The 24,833-nt window shown below is 38.7% G+C and overlaps 1 protein-coding gene across 1 annotated transcript in view; it reads right to left on the reverse strand.

The window, feature by feature from the left end:
* LOC103184342 (ABC transporter B family member 1) overlaps positions 1 to 24,833 on the reverse strand; it is a 40,219-nt gene that overhangs the window by 8,201 nt on the left and 7,185 nt on the right. Inside the window, exons 8-18 of the mRNA XM_007902281.2 lie at positions 22,824 to 22,884; positions 21,733 to 21,868; positions 20,035 to 20,223; positions 17,741 to 17,775; positions 14,698 to 14,788; positions 12,812 to 12,979; positions 12,155 to 12,216; positions 10,958 to 11,084; positions 9,993 to 10,126; positions 3,790 to 3,843; positions 905 to 1,021 (exon numbers count right to left, since the gene is read on the reverse strand). Coding sequence (XP_007900472.1) covers positions 905 to 1,021; positions 3,790 to 3,843; positions 9,993 to 10,126; positions 10,958 to 11,084; positions 12,155 to 12,216; positions 12,812 to 12,979; positions 14,698 to 14,788; positions 17,741 to 17,775; positions 20,035 to 20,223; positions 21,733 to 21,868; positions 22,824 to 22,884 — 1,174 coding nt within the window. The remainder of the gene's footprint in view (positions 1 to 904; positions 1,022 to 3,789; positions 3,844 to 9,992; positions 10,127 to 10,957; positions 11,085 to 12,154; positions 12,217 to 12,811; positions 12,980 to 14,697; positions 14,789 to 17,740; positions 17,776 to 20,034; positions 20,224 to 21,732; positions 21,869 to 22,823; positions 22,885 to 24,833) is intronic.

Raw genomic sequence — 24,833 nt, forward strand, 5'->3', positions numbered from 1 at the left:
AGTCAAGTCCAGGTCAGGCCGACATCTGAAGACGGATTTGTTTACACATGATTAATACGCAGAACCATGTACAAAGCCTCAAAGCAAAACAGAGGCCCACTTGATTTACAGCTCAACTTACTCGGCAAGTAGGTTTACACAAGTGCCTCTGGAGCAAACCATTGGGATGGTGCGTCGATCTCGTGAGTGGAGGGAAAAACGAGTCACGCACACAGTAAACTCAACAGGTGTGTCATCCTGTGACATTTCTCACTCAGCTCTTCGTAATCTCCCAAGAATGACTTCAGCATTTAACATACAAGTAAAATCTAAGCAATTGATAGACATACTCAGAGAAGATGGTGATGACGTCAAGGGCACAGGGTGAACACAATGCTGGTACAGAATGAAGTCAGTCTTTGATACTCGCAGGACAAAGCACTGGTTCCGATTTATTCATCCCTCTCCCTTCTTTGAATAAAACCACCCAACATATTGTCAATACAGGGTGAGGAGGGAATTCCAGTCTATTCTATGAGCTGCTGTTAACACTCTCCAGGTTAACTTGCAGCTTCCAACACAGCTACGTTTATACCAAAGAATTGCTGTGTGGCATAAATGCCAAATAATAAAAAAGTAGGATTGAGAAATGTAATAAATCTCCAAATCAGTATTATTTTTGCATAGTTTTTTTTAACCAAAAAGGTTTTATTTAGAAGCAAAAAGTACCACTGAGAGGGTTAAAAGTATTGCTGAACAGACACATAGTGCAAACCGTTAAGTGAAATTTGATGACAGTTTTAAATTGACACAGTTATAATGTATCACCACTGAAGTTGGCTCATAGAGAAACATACAATTCGAAAATTATCCTAAGGCAAAGTAAATAAATACGCAAGAACTCGATACGAAGTTGAGACGGTACCTCATCAAGTAGGAGCAATGCAGGATCCATAATGAGAGCCCTGGCAATGGCAATCCTCTGTTTTTGGCCTCCAGATAGTCTGATTCCACGCTCTCCCACAACTGTGTTGTATCCATTCTGTGGAAGAAAGGAAACGGGTCTATGATTCTGAAACAAAAACCTGAAGGAAACAAACAAAATATTTGCGAAAGACTTATTTGGTTAAGTAAAAGGACAGCTCTACAAGTTAAAGTATAGACTGTAGTGTAGTACAGACTGACATGCCTTAAAAAGCCACAAGAATGGGGTGCTGGAGGCCATCCTCATTCTCAGAAACACAGTAAAGCAACAATTAGCTTTCTTAAGATCCGGTTAGATATGTGGCAACGTGTAACCTCTACAGTATAAATCAGCCAGAACCCCCAATCTTAGTAACTACGCAGAGACCCCTGTTGGTAAGTTTACATTTGTGGACATCAGCTTCAGCTGTGAGCTGGCAGTCGAATAGTCTGCCAACGTGCAGTCACTGTTAACACTTGGATGTCCACTTGGGTGAGATAGTTAGTCAATCTTATTTTACTGTAGATTCTGGGGTCAGTAATCTCATGGAGATCAGATATGGTGAGACCTAGAAATCATTCGTACTGATTTCTTTTAGCAGTGGCTCTGCTGGCAACCATTGACAGCCACGATACTCCATCAGTTAACACCTGACTCCATATCCACGCTGACGGCAAGACATGATGTAATCATCGCATGTCATCTACAAATTAATCTGCAGCTAATTGTAAGAAACGCCATTGCTGGCACACAAGAAAATAAAACATTCAGTCTCAGAAAGAAAACTTATAAAATAACGAGGATGCTTTGCAATGTTTACAATGGGCAGAAAATGTAATTTACTATATGAACAACTCCCCGACTAATGAGTTTCAAGGCACTGCTCTGTTCAGTGAATATTCCTAAATTGTTAATGGCTTAGTTAAGAGTCATTGGCAGACATGGGAATGTACGTAAAGCTTGAAGTTGAATATTTATGACCCAAGTTGGAAATACCATAAGTTAAGATTCCCAGGAGAATACTGCTTAATAATGGATCTTTGCAGAAGTTGATGCCACATAAATATGAGCAGGAGTGCTAAAAAAATAGAATATTGGCACAGCAGTTTTAATGTGCTGCTTGAATATTTCACACACTAGTAACAGCATGTATAGCACATATCAAATCGCACTGGAGGCAATAAAGAAGGGATTTAGATGACCTGAACGTCAGATATCTAAAGCTTCATTCTATGCTTGAAAGACTCTGGGAAGGTGGAAAACTTCAGGGTGGTGGAGGTGATGTTTTATGCAGCATCTCTATGCAGGCAGCATAAACTTCATGGTCAATGGTGTAATCTTAATGTGGAGTAACTACAAGTTTATTTCACTACTTAATTCAGAGCAACAACAAACATTTTTATACATATATATATAAAAATATGTGAATACCTTTATGTAACAGCACATCGATTATCAAGTCACTGCTACACCACAACTTTAACAATACAGCAGCAAATGATATAAAGCAATTGGCACAAGATCACCACGTTACATAAATAAAACCATTTCAGATAGGTATTGTTCTTGCTCCTCGCCATAGTGAAAATGCTCCCAACAAATTCAGCTGATCTCAGTCGATTTAAGATATATAAAGAGCTGGTGAAGTAACTGTTTTGTCAAGTGTAGTGGCTGTGAATTTTGTGGCGAAACACGGCAGCCAATTGCACACAGCAGTGTTCCACAAACAGTCGTGGTTGAGTGACAATGGTTTGAGCGCTACTGAAACAAGGCAAAGAAATGTCTGTGGAGGAAAGGAAGCAGAGCTGAACAGTGGAGATGTGGGAATAGAGGAATTTTCCTCAATTACCTTAGGGAATCCAGGACTATCTATACAACAGTTTGGCCCCAAGAGATGGAGAGGATGGGGTGAAAGTAGCTTTTGTGTGGTCTGTGGGAAAAGTGGGTTTGATGGCTAGATTGTCTCCTTCCTGTTCTCCCTTTGTTACACTGAAGCTGTCAATCACAGTTTTGAATGCTAAATATGATGCATTGCGCTGGTCTGGGATTCATTTAAACAACAATGGACAAATTTCACTTTTAACTGGTAGGTACTTAAAAAACAGCAGATGGTTTCAATTCTCTATTCATTTTGTCTGGAATCTAAAAGGAAAATAGATAATCGTTGGCAGGATTTAAAAAAATGAATAAAATAAAATCCTGAATGTCTGTACGTGTTCTTACTACACCAATCAGAGAGAATTTTTCTTCCAACACTATTTTCCAACACTGAGGGAGGTCTCAATAATTATAAGAGTCGATCGTTTCCATGTAAGGTGAGCTGCACAATTTGTAGATGGAAGTTTTAACCTGCAAAATTGGATAAATCCTCAAATCACAAATATTTCATCCTATCCTGCTGAGAATGATACAAGCATCTCACCATTGTTGCTTATATTTGCACATAAGTGACAAAAGAATTCATGGACAATACCTTGAAATGACTCTACGTATTGCAAAGTGAACTTATTGCATACTTTGAACTCAAAGCTCAGAGAATGTTTTCTTCAAGTCAAGAATATAGTCAAACCTACTGCATTCCATGCGCCTTTCATTCCCCCTCACCCCCACTTATCCTGTATAAAGAGAGTGTAATACAAATACAATTACATTTCTCCCTCAAAATACAGTCAATCCACTTTACAGTATATTCTGTGAAGCGCTTTGAGACATCTCAACAATGTGACAAAGCACTATATCAAATGAAAGGATTATTACGTCAGGCTAGAGATTATCTATTAATTATCAATGTGCCAAACAGATGTAGACAGATGACTGGTCTTATAACATTGTACCCATGCACTTACCTCAAAGGACATGATGAAATCATGAGCATTTGCTTTCTTGGCAGCATCAATGACCTGTATATTTTTAAAAAAACATCAAAATAAGAAACGGCCAAAAAATGTACAAAAAAAACTTTTTCAGATACGTAAAAAATCGAGGCAATGAAAGCTCTTTATTGTATGTTTTGGCAAACGTCTAACAAAGAACGAAAATGTGTCAAAACATAAAGTTTTGAATAAAACAAAGTCGAAAATGTGCAGGTCTGTGTGCGCTTTGAAGTTAAAAGGTATGTAATTAAGAAATGACGCCTGCAGGGTTGAACGGCACTCACGGGAACTGTGAGGAAAGTCTTTTTTTAAAAAAAAGTCTAAACATTAACTAGATAGAAAGCATTACTTGAAACTGAGGGACATGTCTAGTACAAAAAAAAGCTGGGAATGTAATGAAAGGCAGGTGTTTCCTGTGAAAGATAATGTATTTTTGAATTCAGCAATTGCGTTTCATTTATAAAATAAAAGATGAATTATTGCAGCCTCTTTGTTTTTTCAAACAAGCGCTGTGATCACTGGGGCAGTGCAAGTTCTGTTTGAATTGCAGATGAATTCCCAAAATGGCATGCTAATGCTAAGCGAGGTCTCCACTTCAAGTCCAACTAACAGAAAGAAAGAGATGCTCCAATTCTGACCACGTTTATACAGTCTCCTGTTTTAGTTTTACAAGCAGTCATGGCCTGAAGCTACTAAAAAGCTGACAGGCTCAGGGGCCAGTAAGTAACAGTGGGATTTAAACTCAAGCGCATTACCACAAGGAGACCTTTTCTACCACAAAATTGTTCCTGACAAATATGCCAGTTGAAAAATCAGACCTCCACCAAACACTTCACACGTAAGGAATCTTTTTGGGGGTTACAAACATACACTCGTTTAGTGAACTGCAGAGACTAATGAATCATTCCTGGCAAATGCCTGACCCCATTAAATACACTGAGTGAATAGACACTAGCTATATTTCCTTTTGTTTCAGCTACATATTAACAGCTAGAGCTCATCAATATGTCACCGCACAAATACTGACCTTGCTTGAGTTCAATAGGTTATATTTGCTATTTGATAAGGGGGTAAATGTTCTCGATTACATTACCTCTATTCTATATCCACAAAACACCTTCTGTATGATGCAGTGTATCTTCAGATCCAAATTTCTTATCTCTATTAGGCAGCATCCTAATCTTGATTACCCTATCACCCATGTAATTTATGAACCTCCCAAGAATAGCACTGTCAACAGAATGATTGACAGCAATTGGTGAGCAAGCCAACTTTTAGGAACAGATACTGGAAAAGAGCAGAGAATTCAGATTAACAGCTAGCTCCAAGGTAATCAGCACTAGTTTACGGTTGATAGTCAAATGTCTGTCTCTCATGCTGTACTTTCCACGATTCATATATAATCCATTCCAAAATATTACTACCTGCAGATGATACACTGATATAGTGATCATCTCATTCCCAGCATCTTTCAAAATATGAGGAAGTAGGTGAACTGAGGAAGAGAGAGGGCTCCCTAAAGAAAACAAAGCTTCTTTATAACCCAGGGATATTCCCTCAAATGCAACACAAACTAGCTCCCCTCAGAGCTTCATACTCTAATCCACGCCCTTCCCCACATGAACTGATCACCTCCTTCAATTTAGTTTCTCTTCAGAGTGAAGAGCAAACATATGCAATGTGAAAGATTTCTGGAGACCAGACTTCAGCAGCTGACTGACAATGGAGGAGCACAAAGCTTGCAGGCTATCTTTTGCTATCACCGTGTGAAGAATATAAATGGGGGTCACATGCAGATGTCACAGACCACATCGTCCCACCCGAAAGCGCAGCAGTGTGCAACAGACAAGAGCCACAGGGGCTCGTGGATACACACAAAATGGCCATGATCTGATACTTTTGGATAAGGCAAAGGCAAAGTAACAAAAGCCACAGAAGAATTAGTGGCTCTTTCCCCTCCCCCCAACCTAATCTTGTTTGTAATGAATCTACTGCTGGGCAGTGACCACTTCCCTTCTCTCTCTGTCATACATACACACACAGATGGAGGTGAGAAAATGTATCTGTCTTGTGGTACAACATAGCCATTAAACAGCTACAGGACACATGCTGCTTTTAACACAAAATTGTATGAGCTTTTGCCAGGAGCTGGGGAATACAAAAAGCAACTGGAGCTCCTTTACTGGCAGTTCACTTGACACAATCTCCTATAAACTCCTCCACCTTCATGGGCCCCTCTCGCTTGACCTTAGTCTCTGGGCAACAAGAAGCCTTGACCCCTCCTGAAGCACGGAGCTGTTTAAATCTGCAAGATTGTCCCTTACAATGTGTAAACTTTCAACTCAATTAAGCTGTTTTTTTAAGCCAAACCTTTTCTCGTCTTTTTGGTCAGTATTCGTATTAAATGGCTTCTAAATATTTACATGAAATGAAGGCTATCTGTAAAACTGCAATGGAATGGCGGTAATTAAGTACTAGACTGAAAGAGGCATCAGCTATCTCTTGGTGGATTAGTGGCGAATTGAACAGGCAGCCAGCCGTTCCACTCAAGGATACTTACATCTTCACCGTTTCTGGCATAAAGGATGCTGTGCTTTGCAACCCAAGGTGCGACCTAAGCTTCTATACACGCAGATGTCACAGCTTAAGCAGAGCTTATTCCTTGGAAGCTATCAGTAAATTCAGTTGTTTATCTCCAGTTTATTCAACTCTTTCCTCCTCCTCCTCAAATTTAACTTGTACTATCAGCAATATCAAGAAGTGGATTTTATAAAATGATTTCCTTCAAACCAGTGTGTTCTCTGCACTCAGAGAAGACATGTCGAAATCCCACTGGGAGTGTGGAGATAGTTGCTGTTGTCAGTATTAATAGGCTGGGTATATTCACTCTCAAAGACTCAAAGTTGGGCCCGGGGGGGGGGGGGGGGGGTGGGGAGAGATGGGTGGCAGGAAAAAAAAAGCTTCATAATTCTGCCATAATCTCTATCAGCAAGAATAAAGTGAAGTTACTTAAATTATCTCCACATGTGCAATTGAACAAAAAAACAAATCTTTTTGGGAAATTGTGCTTAGACTAGGAAAAAAAGTATTATGGCTGAGAACTAAAATGCTATTTAAGGCACCGGTTTCCAGCGGATCTCTTGCCAAATAACTTTATACCCAATTCACACATTAATTTAAGCGTTTTCTATTCACCTTAATTTGGTAAAGATGATGATGCTTGATTGAAATCAATATGGCTGGATCTTATCCTTCTGCATTTGTTGCTCTGAGAGGCACCAGACACACACGCACACTCTTGCAAAGCTGTGCTTTCTTTTTCTTCCCCCCCCCCCACCCCTTTATTGAAGTACACGGCAAAGGAAAATATACAAAACACTGCCATGCAAGGCACAGAGGAGAAAAAGGAAACGGTGACTGGCTATTAAACTTTACAATTACTTTGGATAGTGGTTTTAAAAGCATTTCTCTCTGGGGTGGGATAAATTTAATAGAATCTGAATGAAGCGTTATTTTTCTAAAATAAGATAAAAATCAAAAAGTCTGCAGCAAAGCAGAGTTAAAATAAGACTATTTAATGTTAATAGTCAGTTTTCCCAAAAGCAAGTTTAGTGCATGTGTATTTTTAACTCTTCATTTCCGTTGCAAATTGCTGTGCTTATAAAACAAAGATTTTTTTTGCTTTGTTTCCCAAACTACACTAATTTAAGGCATTCATCCCTGCTTCACTAAGCATATTGGTTTACTGTTACACAGCACTTACGTTCACTAGATTTGGGTATCAGTATTAACACTGCACTGTCTTGGGAGTTGAACTGATGCCAAAGTGTAGTATAGAGAAACCAAATGTAGAAATTTACAGAGACCATCTGGAAGAGATAATGGTGCACTTGGGGTGCAATATAAACTCAGACTTTGCGACACCCACTGGTTTGACGATTATCAGACGAACAAAAAAAAATGTTTGAAGTTTTTTTTAAATATACGACGGTTCCAAGAAAAAGGATGTGATCAAAACCACCTAAACTTAGGCACATCTCCCAGCCTCCATGACTGTCAATTAGGTAGAGGAGATGGCAAAAAAAATTAAATTGTGTTCTTGAATAAAACACTTCTTGACAATATACAATATAATGCAAATAGCATCAAACAATAATCTAACCCAAACCCATTACCATGAACGAAAGTGATAGAGAGGCATAACGGGCTTATTAACTAGAATGTATAATCAACATCCCTGCAGTCTCCGCCAATCTATAATAATAAATAATAATATATAATAATATCAAATAGGAAAGCAACATTTGAGCAAATGACTACACAGTGAGGCAATCTAGATCCGAAAACTAGAAAATAATTTAGTAAGACACAAGGTCCACTGTTTGGTACAAACGCAGCTGTACATAGGGGACAATCTCCAAGCTCCAACTAATATTATAGCTGTTGACAGTACCTGACTGTCAAGGCTCTGAATGACACCGAGGCACACAGATTACTGAAGAGACATTTAGGAATGTGAACGGCTAAAATAAATCCATTACTTTTGTTCTACTTTAAACGCTTCAATCAACACGTTTTTCTTATTTCCCCAAATTATTTTCGCATTCCTGTCTGCCTGTTCCCGTGCACCTGCTCAGGCTTCCTGATGGTGCGAGAGCAATGACTGATTCTCTGACTTCTCTCCCTCAAAGTTGGGAGGTGCCCCATCCTCCCAGCGTAACTCCACACGACTATCTGGGAATCATGGATCTAAGCCCTCTTCTAACCTCGCCAGCTGGTTGCACTGGGGCTCTGATGTGCTGCATTCCCTATCATATCGCCTTTCATAATTAACACACAATCAGGGGAACAATTGGGGGGAAAAGGGATAGAATCGGATAGTGAAGAGCACCTGAATAAACATTCGAAAAGACTGCGAGTTCGCATTCGCTGAACTACAAAGCTGAGTTGGTTGCAGAATTGAAATTAATCCTTTAACAATACACTACCCTCCTAACAGATTCCCCCTTTCTACTTCTCATCTCATGCACTTCCAGTTATTGGGTGAGGCTAATAAATACAAACTGCATGAGTATTTCCTACAGTTTTACAGTCCATTTGTACTCTTTCCCCTCTTGGTAACAGTAAAAACATTCACATATTATTCCAATGTGTGAAAGAGAACATCCTGCAATGCAAAAAAGCTCTATGGGTCAGCATTGGCTTTTGACCATGCTCAGATTACTAGCTATTTCAAGCAGTGAGAAGCAGACATTGTCAATTTCTTGTTTGGCTTGATTTTTTTTGCATTTTCATTAACTTTCTTTTTTAAAAAAATTAGGAGTCGCAATAAAGTCTTGACACGGAAGTTTAAAGCTGAAAAGTTCAGTCCTGTTCCAGCTCATTCACTCCCATTAGCACCAGCTGGAGGAACTAGACTATGAGGAGTGATTAGGTAAACTGGGCATGTTCACGCTGGGGAAGAGAAGGTTGAGGGGCGATATGATTACGCTCTTTAAGGTTCTTGTACTGAACAATAAAACCAGAAGCCTGTGATTGAAGGGGAGTAAATTCAGACAAATCTGCAGCAACATTACTTCAGTGAGCGAGTAGTAAACACTACTCGCAAACAAGCTCCCTAGGGGGACGGTGGAAGCAGAAAGTGTTGTTTGTTTCAAGAACAAATTAGATAGAGCTCTGTTAGAAAATAATATCTCGGGATACAGTATATAGTTTGGGACACAAAATGTCAAGCGACTGCCAGGATGGTGGAAGGCGAACTGGATGGATCTTGGGTCTTCTGTCGCCTAGCAAATTCTTACGTTCTAGGTGTTTGATCTCTCGCTTGCGATTTGAACTCGTACTCTCCTCTCCCCGATTCCAACCAAAATCTGTTATTTTCAATTAAGTCAAAGACCTTTGCTTTGTTGCACAAATAAAAAAAGTGAAGGACAAGGTACAATAATGCTGTCAATCTTGGTGGATCTATTTTAAAACAAATCACATGTGGTCTCCTAGACTTTGTAGGGGTCTATGAATAACATTTCAAAAACCAATACAGAGTAGAGCACATCTTGCAATTTTCAAAAAGATACAAATTGTATTGTAGAAATGAACATCAGCATAACAACAACAAAATTACATTTGCATAGCGCCTTTCAGGTCGGGAGGATGTCCCATAAGATCAATACTCTTACCTCTTCCATGTTAGCCTCTCTACCATAAGTGATATTTTCTTTTATTGACGTTGCAAACAAGGTGGGCTCTTGACTCACCACCGAGATCTTTTGCCGGAACCATTGTGGATCCAGGGTTTGCAGATCACAGCCTCCTAGTCCATCAATGCAAAAGGACAGTTCTGCTCAGTAAGTCATTCAGAAGTTAATTTATAGATTCATAGATGATACAGCTCAGAAACAGGTCATTTAGCTTAAACACAATGTGGCTGCCACGTTTTGCCCACAAAATGCACAGTAACTGCACTTTACAATAACATCCTGCGAAGTACTTTGAAACGTCTCGACTACATGATAAATCACTATATCAAATGCAAGGACTGTTATTATTATCCAGTCTGGCTGGTGTTTAGTGATCGTAGGTAGCAAGCAAAGTTGTCATTTATCAATAAAATCTGGTATTACAATATTGTACATCAGCTCATTCCTAAACAACTCTACAACTATATCAAATCTCAGGATCAAGGAAGATGTCTGGATTCAATGTCCTGAGTTAGCTATTCTGAATGGCCGAGACTACAATTCTTATATTCAACCAGAGTGGCACAGAACTACCATCTGCAACAACAACTACCATCCTAAGCTAAGAAGCGAAAAACACAGGCATAGGGCAAGGACAAAGTGGGTGTCAAAGGGAAGGAGAGAAATAAAGACAAAAATGCACATCACAGAGTAGGGAATTTGTTCTGTCAAGCTTGTTCTGCCATTTTTAAAAATGAAAATCTACGCAGATTTTATAATCCCATTTTACTCACATTGTCTCCATATCCCTTAATACTCATATTTATTAAGACTGTTTTTCTCCCATTCTAAAACACACAATGGAGTCTGTATGCATGGCATTTTGGGGCACTTCCATGTTTTCAGTCTGCCATGCAATCATTGTATATTTTTGTTACTTAAGGTATAATTGTAGAGGATCATACCCAGTAAAATTCTTCCAGAGTCAGGATCATAGAACCTTTCTATCAGACTGACTATTGTTGACTTTCCTCCACCTGAGGGGCCAACCAGTGCCACCATGTTACCCGGTGACACTGTAAACGTCACTTCCTGCAAACAAACAGTTGTTGTTAGTTGTGGTACCTGCAGATATCAAATTTGATTGTTGAGTGTTCATGACCACACAGAGCAGTCACATTCAGCACACACAAAACATATAAAACGACATATGGAAGCTGCTCCAGCCCTAGAGGCAAAGTGGAGACAGCAACATGCCTGATCCCCTAGGATCAGTTACAAGATGACTGGATAAGTTAGGATCTGTAAGCCTTATAAAGAGATCTCTGAGGGGATCTCACAGAGGGATAGACAAAGTGAACCTAGAACAATGTTTTCAGATACGTCAATGAGGCAGGACAAAAAGATCACAGGTTTAGAGATATTTCTATATGCAGATTATAATCAACAAATGCCAAAGCCAGGAAGAGGAATGCTTCCGCTGAGATAGAGCGGAATACCTGCCTATCCATCTATTGGGACCTAGGCTGAAACCGAACCTAAACTGACAGGATGTCAAATATCTTAAAAACGCCTCCTTCAAATTATATAGAATACATTGACAACCAGGTCTTTATATAAAGACTTTGCTCACTGCAATCTACTCTTTCAATGAATCTCAAAGACTGCAATTTGCATGGGGATAATTGTTTTGCTTCCCACAGCAGCACACTGCACATGAGAGCTAGAATGTTTGGTGTTGCCGAAGGGAATGGAGACTTAGCTCTGGAACCAGCCGCACTTGTGCTTTTACCTTCCAGCAGCAGCTTCGCAAGGGAGCTAACCTTTTGCACCACAAGACGAGAAGAATGATCTAATCCTTTGCAGTAGGCCCTTCCTCTCAACACATTGCGCAACTGCTCTAACGTGTACCTATGTTTAAAGCAAGGCGAAACTGAGAAAAAGCATGACAACCTACTCGCTCTGCCATTGGATATTTAACTAAACACAGATGTTCCACTCTGCAGGGCTGACGTTTCTACACATTAAAATGCCAAGCAATATTGGCTTGTACACAAATGTTCCCTTCTTAGCACAAACAGATTGTGCTTGCACTGCAAATGCTTCATCCAAGCTCCACCCCCCTTAAAAAAAAAGTACAAAACATCACCCGTCTTACTGACCTTTAGCACCTGGGACTCCTGCTTGGTTGGGTATGTAAAGCTGACTTTCTGGAACTCGAGTCCTGAAGTAAGAAAACATTTTTAAAACAGAGCAAAAAAAGTTTGGTCATACTTCAAACAGAATTACTCTTTGCTTTCCCCTTTGAATTCATGTTGTCCGGAAAAAAGAACTATACTTAAAAATGATGAGCTACGGCAAGCAAGAGGATGACAATGAGAGTAGACCATTCAGCCAAATTTAAACTTTACTGTAAATCTTGTAAACCATTTTGAAACATCCTTCTGACATGTAAATGTCACCATAATAATCGTTACGTTTGATATAGCATCTTATCATGTCTTCAAAATGTTTCAAAGCTTCACAGAATATACTTTAAAGTGAACTGACTGTACATTTTGTGGGCGAAGCGCAGCAGCCAATTGCGCACAGCACGAGAAATAGTCGTGTTTATATCGAGTACAAGGATTTTGTTAAAATTTTGATTAAATTAAGAGCACTGAAGCATACATGCCGCAACATGTTAAGTAATTTGCAGGCAGAAAAATCTCCCCCTTCACCAAAGCATATTTTCAGAGGGGTTAGATCAATTGTGAAAACAGTTTTAAGACTGGATTGGAGAGAACCTACACCCAGAGCCACAAAATAGAAGTACTCACTGCCGTCGAGAAAAGGCAGACGGTTTCCACCAGAGCAAGGTATCATTGGCTTCCGGTCCAGAAGCTCAAAGATGCGGATGGAAGCTCCAACAGCTTGCATGAAGTCACCGTAAAGAGCCGCCAACATTCCAAACGCCATAGCAACATTCATTGAATAGACCATAAAAGCTAATTTAAAAAATAAACAACACAAAAAAGGACTGGATTAAAATAGGGTAAGGAAAAGAAAACATATCGAAAAATTGCTTCAAATATATATAATAAAGTACTCCCCCTGCCCTTTTCCTCTCCTTTCAGCTTCTGTTATTAAAAGTTAGCATTACAGACATTACGTACTGGCAGAATCATTTCCTTATTGTGAAGAATGTGCCTCTGAGCTGAAAGTTAGAAGGATGGAAGTTTATGTCATTAATCAATCACCATGACCAGATTATTGCAAGAATTAATCAAACAAGATCCAATCTCTTTGTAACCTCTAAAGAAATGAAAAGCCAGTTGATCTTAAAACTGAGTATTAAAAAAACAAAATTAAAATCCTTTTATAGATACCAGTCTGCACAAAATAAATCTCCTGAAATGTGTTTCTACAAGCAAACAGTAATCTTGATGTTAGATTCTGAATAGAAGTACACAAACCAATAAAATTAATAACACCAGTTACTTTCCCAAAACAGTTTCTTATTTTCAATAAATAAAATCCCACATTCTTCATAATCACACATTTGATGAGATGAGTATTGGGGCAACTTATGTGCCGATTTGAGGTCAGTACATTAGGCTAGTAATGTATACAATGACCCTAATCACTCTATAAACATCGCTCCTGAAACATTTGAATCTACACAAGTTGTATCAACAAATTACATCTGTTTAGTAAACTATTTTGTCCCAATTGAACTAGGAAACATTTTTCCACATAGAAGAGGTTTCGAGAATGTGGAATGCACTGCTTCAAAAGGCATTTGAGGCATTCATGAGGAGAAAGAGACTTGGAAGGTAAAGGTATTAAGGAATAAAGGTAGGTAAATTGGATTGAAATAAAAAGCCATCATTAATTTTTAGGCAATAGATTTTGGATGGTTGAATTCTTATACTATTGAAAAAGTGGTATTGCTGTAAACCACTCAGTTTACATATAAATACTAGAGTATTCTATAGCACAAATGGGAAACTTTGTTAAAAAAAATTGCATTCCCCAGTTGAAGACTTATAAATAAAGCATAACATTTCTCAATTATACACCTTGACTAAATTCCACATGCGACATACAGTAATTTATGAAACAGACCATTAACTACTGGAAGGTATGAACCCAGTAAAAAGATGTAACCAAGGTAATTCAAACAAAATTATAACATTCATTAGATGCAATTTGGGGCTACTGAAAATTAATTTAAGACTTTATTGAATTTGTTTTTGTATTTACACTTGCTGAAGGAGTACAAAGCTTAAAAATAATCCAACAAACAAACAAATTATTACTTCCCACACTAACTGTACCTGAAACCATTCCACATTACCTACCCTCTTCATACAAGAGTAAAGTCTAAAACACTTATTTATCATCACTTCTCCGAGTTTCCCACCAAGCCTCCTTGACCATATTTGATAAGGTTATTATTCACAATAATTATTAATCATTTATATGACGTTTAAACTTCATGTAAATTGACCCAAAGAACATAATAAATTTGTTCATTCATCTCACTGTTGTGCGTGAGATTTGCAGGCGTAGATTAGCTACTGCGTCTGTCTACATAACAGTGACTACTTCAAAGGAGCTCTTTGTATGAAGTGCTTTATGATGGATCGACATGATAAAGCGCTGTATCTAATGTGGGATATAATGCAATAGTAACATGATCAACCTTTTTCCATTTACTTACACGCTAGCGTTCCAAATGAAATCCCAGGCTTGTTATGTCTTCCATCATAAACGAGTTTGGCTCCGTACCACAGCACAAGCACAACTGCACCCTGCAACATCAAAGCGATCACTGTTTGTGCTCTGAATACATTCAGATCTCAAATGACAACAATCCAATTTATTGTGTTAATTGCAACAGTGTCCGAATATTGTGTTGCAAAGTTTGTGGCCGACAAATTATCTAAGTTGGCAAAGTCCAGCAAGCAAAACTCCATCCATTTCAATGGCGTTTTACTTGTATTATGGTACAATATGGTAGGCCAGTGGATGAACCAATGTCTTATCCCTTCATAACGGAAATGGCAGTAAAGAACTACTAGGATAACTATTGCACCAATAATAATTTGCTTCCAAGATTTGTTTTTTTATTCATTTTTCTTTTTAATTAAAAAAGACCTCATGGCATCATCAATGAATCAAAGCCAACATCCTGGCATTCAGCTCCGTGAAAACAAAAATATTTTTTTAAAAAAGTAATAATTTGGTCACTATAATAATAATAATAATAATAATAATCCTTGCATTTGATATAGCGCTTTTCACGTCGGGAGGACGTCCCAAAGCGCTTCACAGAACACACTGTAAAGTGAATTGACTGTATATTTGTGGGCGAACGCGGCAGCCAATTGCGCACAGCAATGTCCCACAAACAGTTGTACATTGAAAATGACCAATTTATTATTGTTTTTGGTTTTGGAGGGATTATTATTAGGCTCTGTGTGGAGTAAGGAAACTTGCCCAAGGTTTCGCCCTCTGCCTGGAATTGAACTCAGGTCTCTCACTTGTAAAGCGAGTGCTCTAACCACTGAGCTACAGGACTCCACAGTGAGAGCTAGTGGGTGAGAAAGAGAGGACGAGAGCGTGAGAGATGGTGTGCGTGTGTGTGTGTGTACGTGACAGGCTGCGTGTGAGAAATAGAGTGTGTGTGAGAGTGTGAGCGTGTGTGTGACTATATCTATGACTGTTTGTTCGCCCACAAAATATACAGTCAATTTACTTTACAGTATATCCTGTGAAGCACTTTGAGACTTCTCAAAGACGTGATAAGGTGCTTTATCAAATGCAAGGATTATTATTAGTATTTATTAAATTGATTAATAAAGCACCTTGGGACATCCTCCCAATGTGAAAGCCGCTATACAAATGTAATTTTGTTGCTGTTTGTTGTTGTAATAAATGCCATTTTTGTTCTTACGAATGTTAAGTACAGGATTCGTATCTAAAAAATCTAGATGTACCAGAAAATCATTGTTCCGCTGAATAATTCTCTCAATACCATTAGATAAAGAAACCACAGAATGGGGATATTGATCTTTCAAACACATTTCAGGTCATGAATAAACATTGCTCCTTCTCACAACAATCCCACAAAGGACAGGATATTTACACTTTGAATGATGGAAAGGCCAAGATTTTGAATCGTCTCATTACATTTTTTAATCCTTACACCAAACATTCTCTGCACAGCTCTAAACAGAAGAAGCCTTTGAAAACTCGTAGCTGGTTTGTTTAGTTTTGGCAGCGAAAGGAGGAATTGCAAGCTAATCGTGTAGCTGGGGGGCGGGGGGGGAAATCGGGTCACCCCTCCTGCCAAGGTGAGCAACACCACACAGCAGAATTATTGACTGCGACTACAAAGGATGAATGCCAGCTTGGTCTCTATTCAACAAAGATGACCTCTGAAAAGTGAAATATTTATTAACTTTGATTTTGTCCCACAGATATTTTGGCAGAGAGACTGAAAAGATGATACGCTCAAGAAGAAAACTTTAAAAAAATATGCATTGTAGAAATAAAGCAAACACAGCAAAAATGTAACTGCTGGGTAACTGGATCTCAGAGCACATATATCCACAGTGGAAAGCGCACACATGCAGCATTTTGTACACCATTTGTGGTGGATTGTGCATGCATGCATGCACACATGTGAGGAACACCTTCACGCAAGTACAGAGTGCTGAATATACGTGTACTCTGTGCACACTTTTGTGCAGTGTGTAGAGTTCTGAGCACAAAGCTGTGCTTTCCCACACAAATTCTAACAACTGCCTGCTTTTCCTACTCAAGGCTTGCAATGGAGCAACACAATTGGATATCACCATCACTGATATATGAACCAGACAACATTGAATGAGAGAAGGTCAATCAAATCTGTTCCCGGTATAGTGCATTAGGAAATCTGTCTTTTTGTGCATTCAAGAAATAAAAAAGGTCAGCATACAGGTTTCTACAAATATAAGTTAATCTTGGGTGAAGATTAATCTCAAAGCATCGAGCAAGCACAGTCCAAACTGCATATTCTTTTATCGGACTAGATTTAAAAGACTTATTAAACAGAAAGCATTTAATACATCCTCTTAAATCTCCAAGTCAACAAACTACTGAAGTTCACATTCAAAGATTAATGTTAAGTCAAAAACAAACATGGCATGGCCCGGCAATACTCAGTACCTTCACAGACAAGAACAATCCCTCTCTTCCTGTCATAATGCTGTCCATAAGTAGCTCAAGTACTTAAGACAAATATCCCCACAGTGTAATTATTCTAAAGGCTGCCGTCCAAAGTCTGACACTCACACTCATTGTAGATTCTGAACCAGTCCTATTTTACCAGGTTTGCAAGTCTATATTAATTAGAATACTTACACAACACACACACAATCACGGAATAGTATACAAGCCATTCTGCCCAAATTGGGATCTAAATTGTAACTTTGATTAAAACCCTAAGGACAACCTTATTTAACCATCTACATGTCTGATCAGTATTATTGCCAAAAGAAGTCTTGCTTAAAATTGCACTTTGCCGCATGTGTTTAAATCACCAACAACTGTAATAATTAGTTTCTACAACACACGTCAGACACAAACTGCGACAAGGTAAAAAGCACAGAGTAAGAACTTGCTTAGGAACCCAAGGCAATTGTGCAATTCTTTCTGAATTCTTTTTCTCCACTAGGTGCATTATTCAAACATATTTCCAGAGGCAGCTCTTCACTTACCTGAGAGATGGTCAGCACCAGCCCATTGAACGACCCTTAAAAAGATTAAACATGCAACATAAGAATTTTTCCAAAATAAACAGTAGCATAACACAACACAAAGAACTTTAGGATTAAAGAAATAGATTGATTACTCTTGAAGGTCACAACAGAGTTCAATATGCAGCAATTTCTAACGGAATCCTTAACAGAGAAATCAGAAACAGTACATCACTCATCTGCTGGAACTGTGTTCTGACCTGCTTCACTTTCAGAGCAGTGGTCCTGCAAGTCTGAACACCTCCAGAAACTTGGTTTCCTTATGAAGGAATCCCATTAGAAACAGCAATATATTAAAAGCTCAATGTCAAATTGCAAAAGTAACACACAAGATATGTAACTGTATAATTTAAGCGCTGGGATTCTGATTATACCCAACACTTTCTGTTCCAATTTATGAAAAATATTTCACTGTAAAAATTGTTGGTGCTACCAGATGACATGCGCAATGAAGTGAGGTAATCTGTAGTCTTTCTAGGGGTAAACTGGTATTGGCAAAGTTGCTGTTGCATAATTGAAACATTGTTGTATTGTAGATTTATTGGCTTTAAAGGGAATTTACTTAAGTATTTGGCAAATGTTTTTCTTTACAAACATAAGGCAATAGAGTAAAATTATAATTACGTCACAATTATAAATGATGCAAAGCATTTGTGGCTCAGTGAACAAACACAAAGGGGTTGGGTGCAAACCTTGACTGTCCAGCGCCTTAGCATGTCCTCCCGACGTGAAAGACTATATAAATGCAATTTGTTGTTGTTGCTAACCATTTTAATGATCATGCCCTTTCCAAAATACGACAAAACCTTACAAGTAAAATCAAATATAGACACAGATTTTTTAGGTACACAAGTTAAGATAACAGTCATGTTCCAGTGGGTTTCATGCAGTGGAACATAAACTAGGAAAGGATGTAAAATATCAGCTGGCCACAAATGTGTAAATAGTCTGTGTAAACAGATCAGAGTCAGCACAAATATCTCAAGCACAGGCTGAAACAAACCACATGGCTTTTAAATTGGATAATACCATTCAGCACAAGATAAAATTACCAGAAAGTTCCAAATACTACAACACAGATCTGAATTATTTGGTTAGCAAAAAGCTCTTTCTCCCACCCTCCTGAAAATATTCTACTCTCTTTTATTCTGTTGGAGTATGTCTAGTTACATAGAAGCTCTTTAGTACACCATCCCGATGGCCAGCAATCATGTAGGAGATTCAATATTGAGTATTGGCAGCCTATTCAACTCCGGGGGTGAGAGGGAAGGGAAAGAAATCATAATCCAGTCCAATCCTGCCCTCACTGTTGGGCACAAATTCCACCTGGATCTAAAATTGCCCTATTGTTCAGAGTGTGCAAAATTCTTCAAAGTACTTCCATAAAACCAGCTTCAAAATTAAAGGCCATTTAAAAATTACACATTCTAGACGCTCTAAAATGCTAAATTACTGTAATAATCTACATTTATATAGCGCCTTTCACATTGGGACTATGCCTCAAGCACTCGGAACTGCTGGCTGGGCACTGGAGCTGAGGTGGGAGATGAAAGGGAAAAAATTACCAAAAGCACTGTCAAAAAGGTATGTCTTGAGATGGGCCTTGAACGAGGAAAGGGAGTGAGATGGGATGGACTCCCAGAGACCGAGGGCAGTATGCCTGAAAACCAGGTAATAAAAGTAAATCTAGCACTAGATGGAATTTCTACCTCTGGATGTCCACAAGTAAAGCTTCCAGGTCTCTCTGATGGATTCCGATTAGGACTGGGGGCCTTTTTTTCTAATTTCCAGGTCCCAAACCCAGGAGCAAAGTCAATTGTAGTCCTGAGTGCTGGTCTGGCTGACAGCCTACCATATTCAAACCCAATTTATAGTTAGGTGATGCACCCTTACGGAACGGGGCTAATAACAGTGAAACACTCTCAGCCCCTAGGCTCTGGAACTCCATCCCCCAGTGCCTTCGCCTTGCTTCCTCCCTTTTCTCCTTCAAGGCCGGTCTCAAGACCTTTCTCTTTGACCGAGCCTTCAGCTCCCCTCTCGACTCTCTACCCCTTCCTCGCTCCCTCCCTTCCCTCCCCTCACCCTGACCATTTCCCCCCTGCTCGGGTCCTGACCCAACTGTCCAGTGCCTTGGGACGTCCTCCTGACATGAAAGGCGCTCTATAAATGAAATCTTGTTGTTGAAAGTATAATACACCCCAATCCATTTTTGCATCTAAATCGCTTGGAATTTAGAAAAAACAAAAAAAAGGTACCTTCTGCCAGTGCCAGGCGTTTTCCTATCTGGTAACTTTGATTGATTCCCTTGCAGTAGAAGTCTTCGGATTTCCTTTCGCTGCAGAAAGTCCTCACGGTTCGGATGCTGGAAATGGTCTCCTCTGCCGTCACCCCAACAGCTGCCAGCTCATCCTGGAAGTTCTTCCGCAATCGCTTCATAAACTCTCCTGGAGTGCCAACATACCACCACCCTGAATTACTGTCCTCCAAACTAGGGATGTACAACTTGCACGACAATCCTACCCATGGGCCGCAAGTTGACCATCCCTGCTCTAAACAGAGACCCACTTAACTGATGAAGACGAATTTCAACCTTTTTTTAAAAAAAAGGTGCAGAAATTATTTCCCCATATTCTAAATTATATTAATTCTAAATTACATTAATGCCTTCCAAAATCCACAAATTAATAGTGGTCTGAAAACAAACAGGACAAATACTGGAAATATGTACTACTAATATGTAGCCACTTTAATGATCCAAACCTGAACTGGAAGGGGAGCCTCAAAAAGCTAAGAAAGTACAAATAAAAGTATACACTGCCAAATGTGAAATGAATGTCTATGGAATAAAAGTGCCTTTGACCATGTTGTATAATTATAATATCTCATTATACATTGCTCTGGTTGGAAGCAAAGAGGCTCCAGACAATCTCTTCGCAAATAAAACATCAGTCTCAATTCGGTATTGTTTGTTAAAGTACTGCCTGGCAGCTGACACACAACTTTAGGTCACTGCATTCTAGTTCAGCTTGGACATAATGCGATACTCTGTTAGAGTGATCATAGCTAACTGGGGTTTGGGGAGTTGTCTTAGAGATGGCTGAACTCTGCTTTGGCATCACATAATAGGATATGAGCAAAGCGAGTCCCAGACAACCCTGATGCATCCTAACAATAGTATATTTATATCTTTCTTTATGAAAAGAGCAAGTGGGAGAGAGAGAGAGAGAAATCCAAATACCAGAACGCCTCTTAAAAGATATAAGAGGTTTAACATCCTTCTGGTCTTTTCTATTCCCCTGTCTTTTTAAACACTCAGTTTAAACAGTGAGAATTGGATTAGCATCATTTGAGATAGCAATTAACCCTGCAATCTTTATTTCAGTTCTTGCACACTGCTGATTGTAGGATCGCCTCCAGGCCAACATCATCAGATTTGACTGTAAAAGCAACAGAAGATGGGGGGGGGGGGGGGGGGAGAAAAAAATTAAACCAATCAACAGGTTTTAAAAATTGGGAGTTAATCTTGGTAAGCTTTAAGAAACATGATAACTTAGCAGGTGATGAAACCAGGAGATGGTGATGAATGGGAAAGACAATGAGAAAAATAAACTGAGAAGAACGAAAAATGATAGCAATAGAGAGAGAGAGCTTGACACACAGTAAAAAGGGAATAGGTTACACACCAGCCATTTTCCGCTGGGACTTGCGATCAGATTCAACACAGATTCATGGGATGAAAGTTTCCTGTTTGTTGGTGTTCAAGGCTGATGTGAAGACTTTCTCAACTTGTTGAGTACGATATTCACCAGGAGTTGAAAAATAAAGTCTGATGCTACTGCAACATTACACAATTCGTTTTACTCTTCCCTTAACACTAAAGCTGATTTTGAACACAGCCAGCAACACTTTCCTTTACTATAGCACCTTATTTTAAGGCTGAAATGATAACTCACCGTACAAAACTGCTCCAATTGCAACAACCGGGATAGAAGCGAGTAACACTCCAGTCAGTGCTGGGCTCACAACAAACATCAGAACTATAGAGCCAATTATCTGAATCGTGTATCGCAGCAACATTGACAGATTTACCTGAAATCAAATGAAAATGCCACATTCGCAATCTGCCCGAGCAAACTCAACGGATCAACATCTTTACTTCATGCTTTTGCAACCTTTAAAATTAGTTCCATAACACATTATGGATTATTCTGGCTTACCAGAAAGCTAAACATTACATTTATAAAACGTGCTAGATAGGAACCTAGCTATTGAAGCAGCTTTTGCAACCTTGGAAATCTGCTAATGCAAATCATATAAGGCAAGCTTAAAAAANGTAAAATCACTGTATACTGTATCTATAGTAATCTATTGACGATTGAATCCCAGTAATCTTGTAGTGATTACGTCAATATGCATGAACTAAATAGAGCCCCTGCAATGTGACATTCACCATTGACAAAGGTCAACCAGGCATCAGTACACAATGCATCAGACTTGTTTTTAAACAAAATATAGGGCAAATTCACTAAATGTGTGAGAGGAAGTCAAACAATCCCCCTCAATGATATTATTTCACGCAATCAATCCACCTTGCCCATTCTTCTTTGTGAAAGCCTTAGATTTAAGGATGCTGGTTCAAAGGTACAACTTAGTCTCATTTTGTACACTTTAGTACTTTTACAACATCAACTACACGCAACTACACAAAACGCAGAGCAAAGCTCCCTCTGCTCTGCTTTGCAAATGAACTTTAACTCCAAAAGTTATATTTTAAAGACGGTTTGAGTCTAATTTGCTACTTATATTTATGTTAAGCGCTTCCCAATTTCAGTTTTTTAAAATTTGTGAGGTTGTTGGGGTTACAGTACCACTGTTTGAGCAATTATTAAAAAATAAAAAAATTAGTTTTCATTTACAATGTAAAACACTTGCGTTATTCTAGTTCTAGTTGGATAGAGCTTTAAAGAGCCGGCAGAGGTATGATGGGCTGAATGGCCTCCTTCTGTGCTGTAAGATTGTATGATTCTATGGTTCTTGTACTTACTGTCAAAGCATTCTGAATCATCTGGGTATCGGATGACAGCCGATTGGTTAGTTCCCCTGTTCTGTTGCAAAACAAAATTTAAAATTAACAAGTGTCAAATAATTTCCCGTACAACACAGAAATCAGACACGGTTCTGATAGTAATAATACCCCTTCCATTTGATATCACACCTTTTCACATCTTCGAGACGTCTCAAAGAGTGTCACAGAAATAATGTAAAGTGAATTGACTGAATATGTTGTGGGTGAAACGTTTACTTATTAGCCAAGTTGCATCATATATTGTGTAAAAAGCATTACAACGAATGAAAATAGCTATTGATACAAGTTCTGTATGTAAAACTTCTAGTGAAAGCAAACATAGGGGGGGGTGAGGGGTGTTAGTACCAGGTGCATATATTGCATATTACACACGTTCCTTTTTAACAGCAGCTCTTCACAATTGTTATAAAAATTATTCTGAAAAATATCTACAACCCAGAATGCTTCTGCATTCTGTAAATAGCAACCAGAAATCAACGTTCACCAATTGAACGGAGTCTGTTAAATGAATAATAGCTACAAAATGAGCACTTTGTGTCTGAATTACGCTGTAATTCATGCAAAAAGTACTCATTTTGTAGCTATTATAGCCTGCAGACGCTTTACGACCAGTTGCCTTACCTGGGGCAGTTTCCATCACTTCTACATACTACAACAAGTTAGAAATACTTGAAATATTTTCATATTATTAAAAGCCCAAAAGACAGAAAATATGCATGCCTTCTACCTCTGAAGTGTTGGAAGTTGCAGGGCACACATTACACTGAGTTACATGAGGTCTCCTCACCGATGCTCTGGACAAGGGTTAACTTTTAACAGAGGAAACCTAAACACCTGTGATCACCATCACAGCTGCTTTATTCCTCTGACTAGAGCACTCATTGTTTACCCAGAAGGTGGCCACCTGGATTGTCAGGTTATCTTTTCTTAGTCTATTCAGGATCTTCTAAAGACAGGGGCATTGTGTATGTACGGTCAAACCTGTTACAGTTATCATGTTTAAATTTGTAATGGTACAAGAATTGGGCAGCTATTTACGGTTAGAGTAAAAATGGTACAGTAGAATTTCATCTTGGGGGATACCTAAGTAATCAGAGCAACATATTGTTCAACCCAGCTTTTCAGTCTGTTTCTCCCCCATGCTAAGCTGATAGTGACCAAAGTCTCAACTTCACTAATTAGGCCAAAAAGCCAGACTATGGACTGCTGTTAACAATCATCTTTGACTGTAATACTGTCATCACAACTTCAATTATACCAGAATGTGCATTGGATCATCGCTGAAACAATAGGACTATGATTAGCCACTGCAGCACTGGAATGCATTTCAATTTCAAATATCCTCTCTGCCAGCCTTTCACTCCCTAGTTGACATTATTAAATGGTGTTATGAAATAATTTAAACCTAATTATGGAATCACGTAGAATTCCTACCTGGTTCATTTTATTTGAAAAATGTAAAACAATATTATGAAGGATCAGATTAATTTAATGGAAATCATGAACTCCGTGGCTTACATATACACATGTATATGTATAGGATATATATATTTATATTATGAATTATGATATATATATGAGAAAGCATTTATGATGCCAGCAATATTTTTAGCCCTTTGCAAAAACAAATCTCTAGAGTAGTAGAATCTACAATGTCCACATACCTTGTCATACATCTTAAATAGACTAAACTTCCAATTTTGGCTCACATCATTCCTTTGTTCTTCATCAATCACTTTAATTACAAACACTGTCAAGTCTACTTGATCCCCTGTGTAAACGGTTAATAAATAATAGTTCAGGCTTGTGCTTTAAGGCCCTAACTGAGCATTTTATGTAATTTTCAGAATCTTCCTATTGTTTTACACTGTTTAACCTTATGATGTTTGCTTTTTGCATTCACATGTTCCATTATCATTATGTGGTTTTATGGAAGGGTTGCCAGTCTTTCGCTATTGATAATGAATT

Source organism: Callorhinchus milii, unplaced genomic scaffold (assembly GCF_018977255.1).
Source record: "Callorhinchus milii isolate IMCB2004 unplaced genomic scaffold, IMCB_Cmil_1.0 Scaffold8, whole genome shotgun sequence".
Taxonomy (NCBI): Eukaryota; Metazoa; Chordata; class Chondrichthyes; order Chimaeriformes; family Callorhinchidae; genus Callorhinchus; species Callorhinchus milii.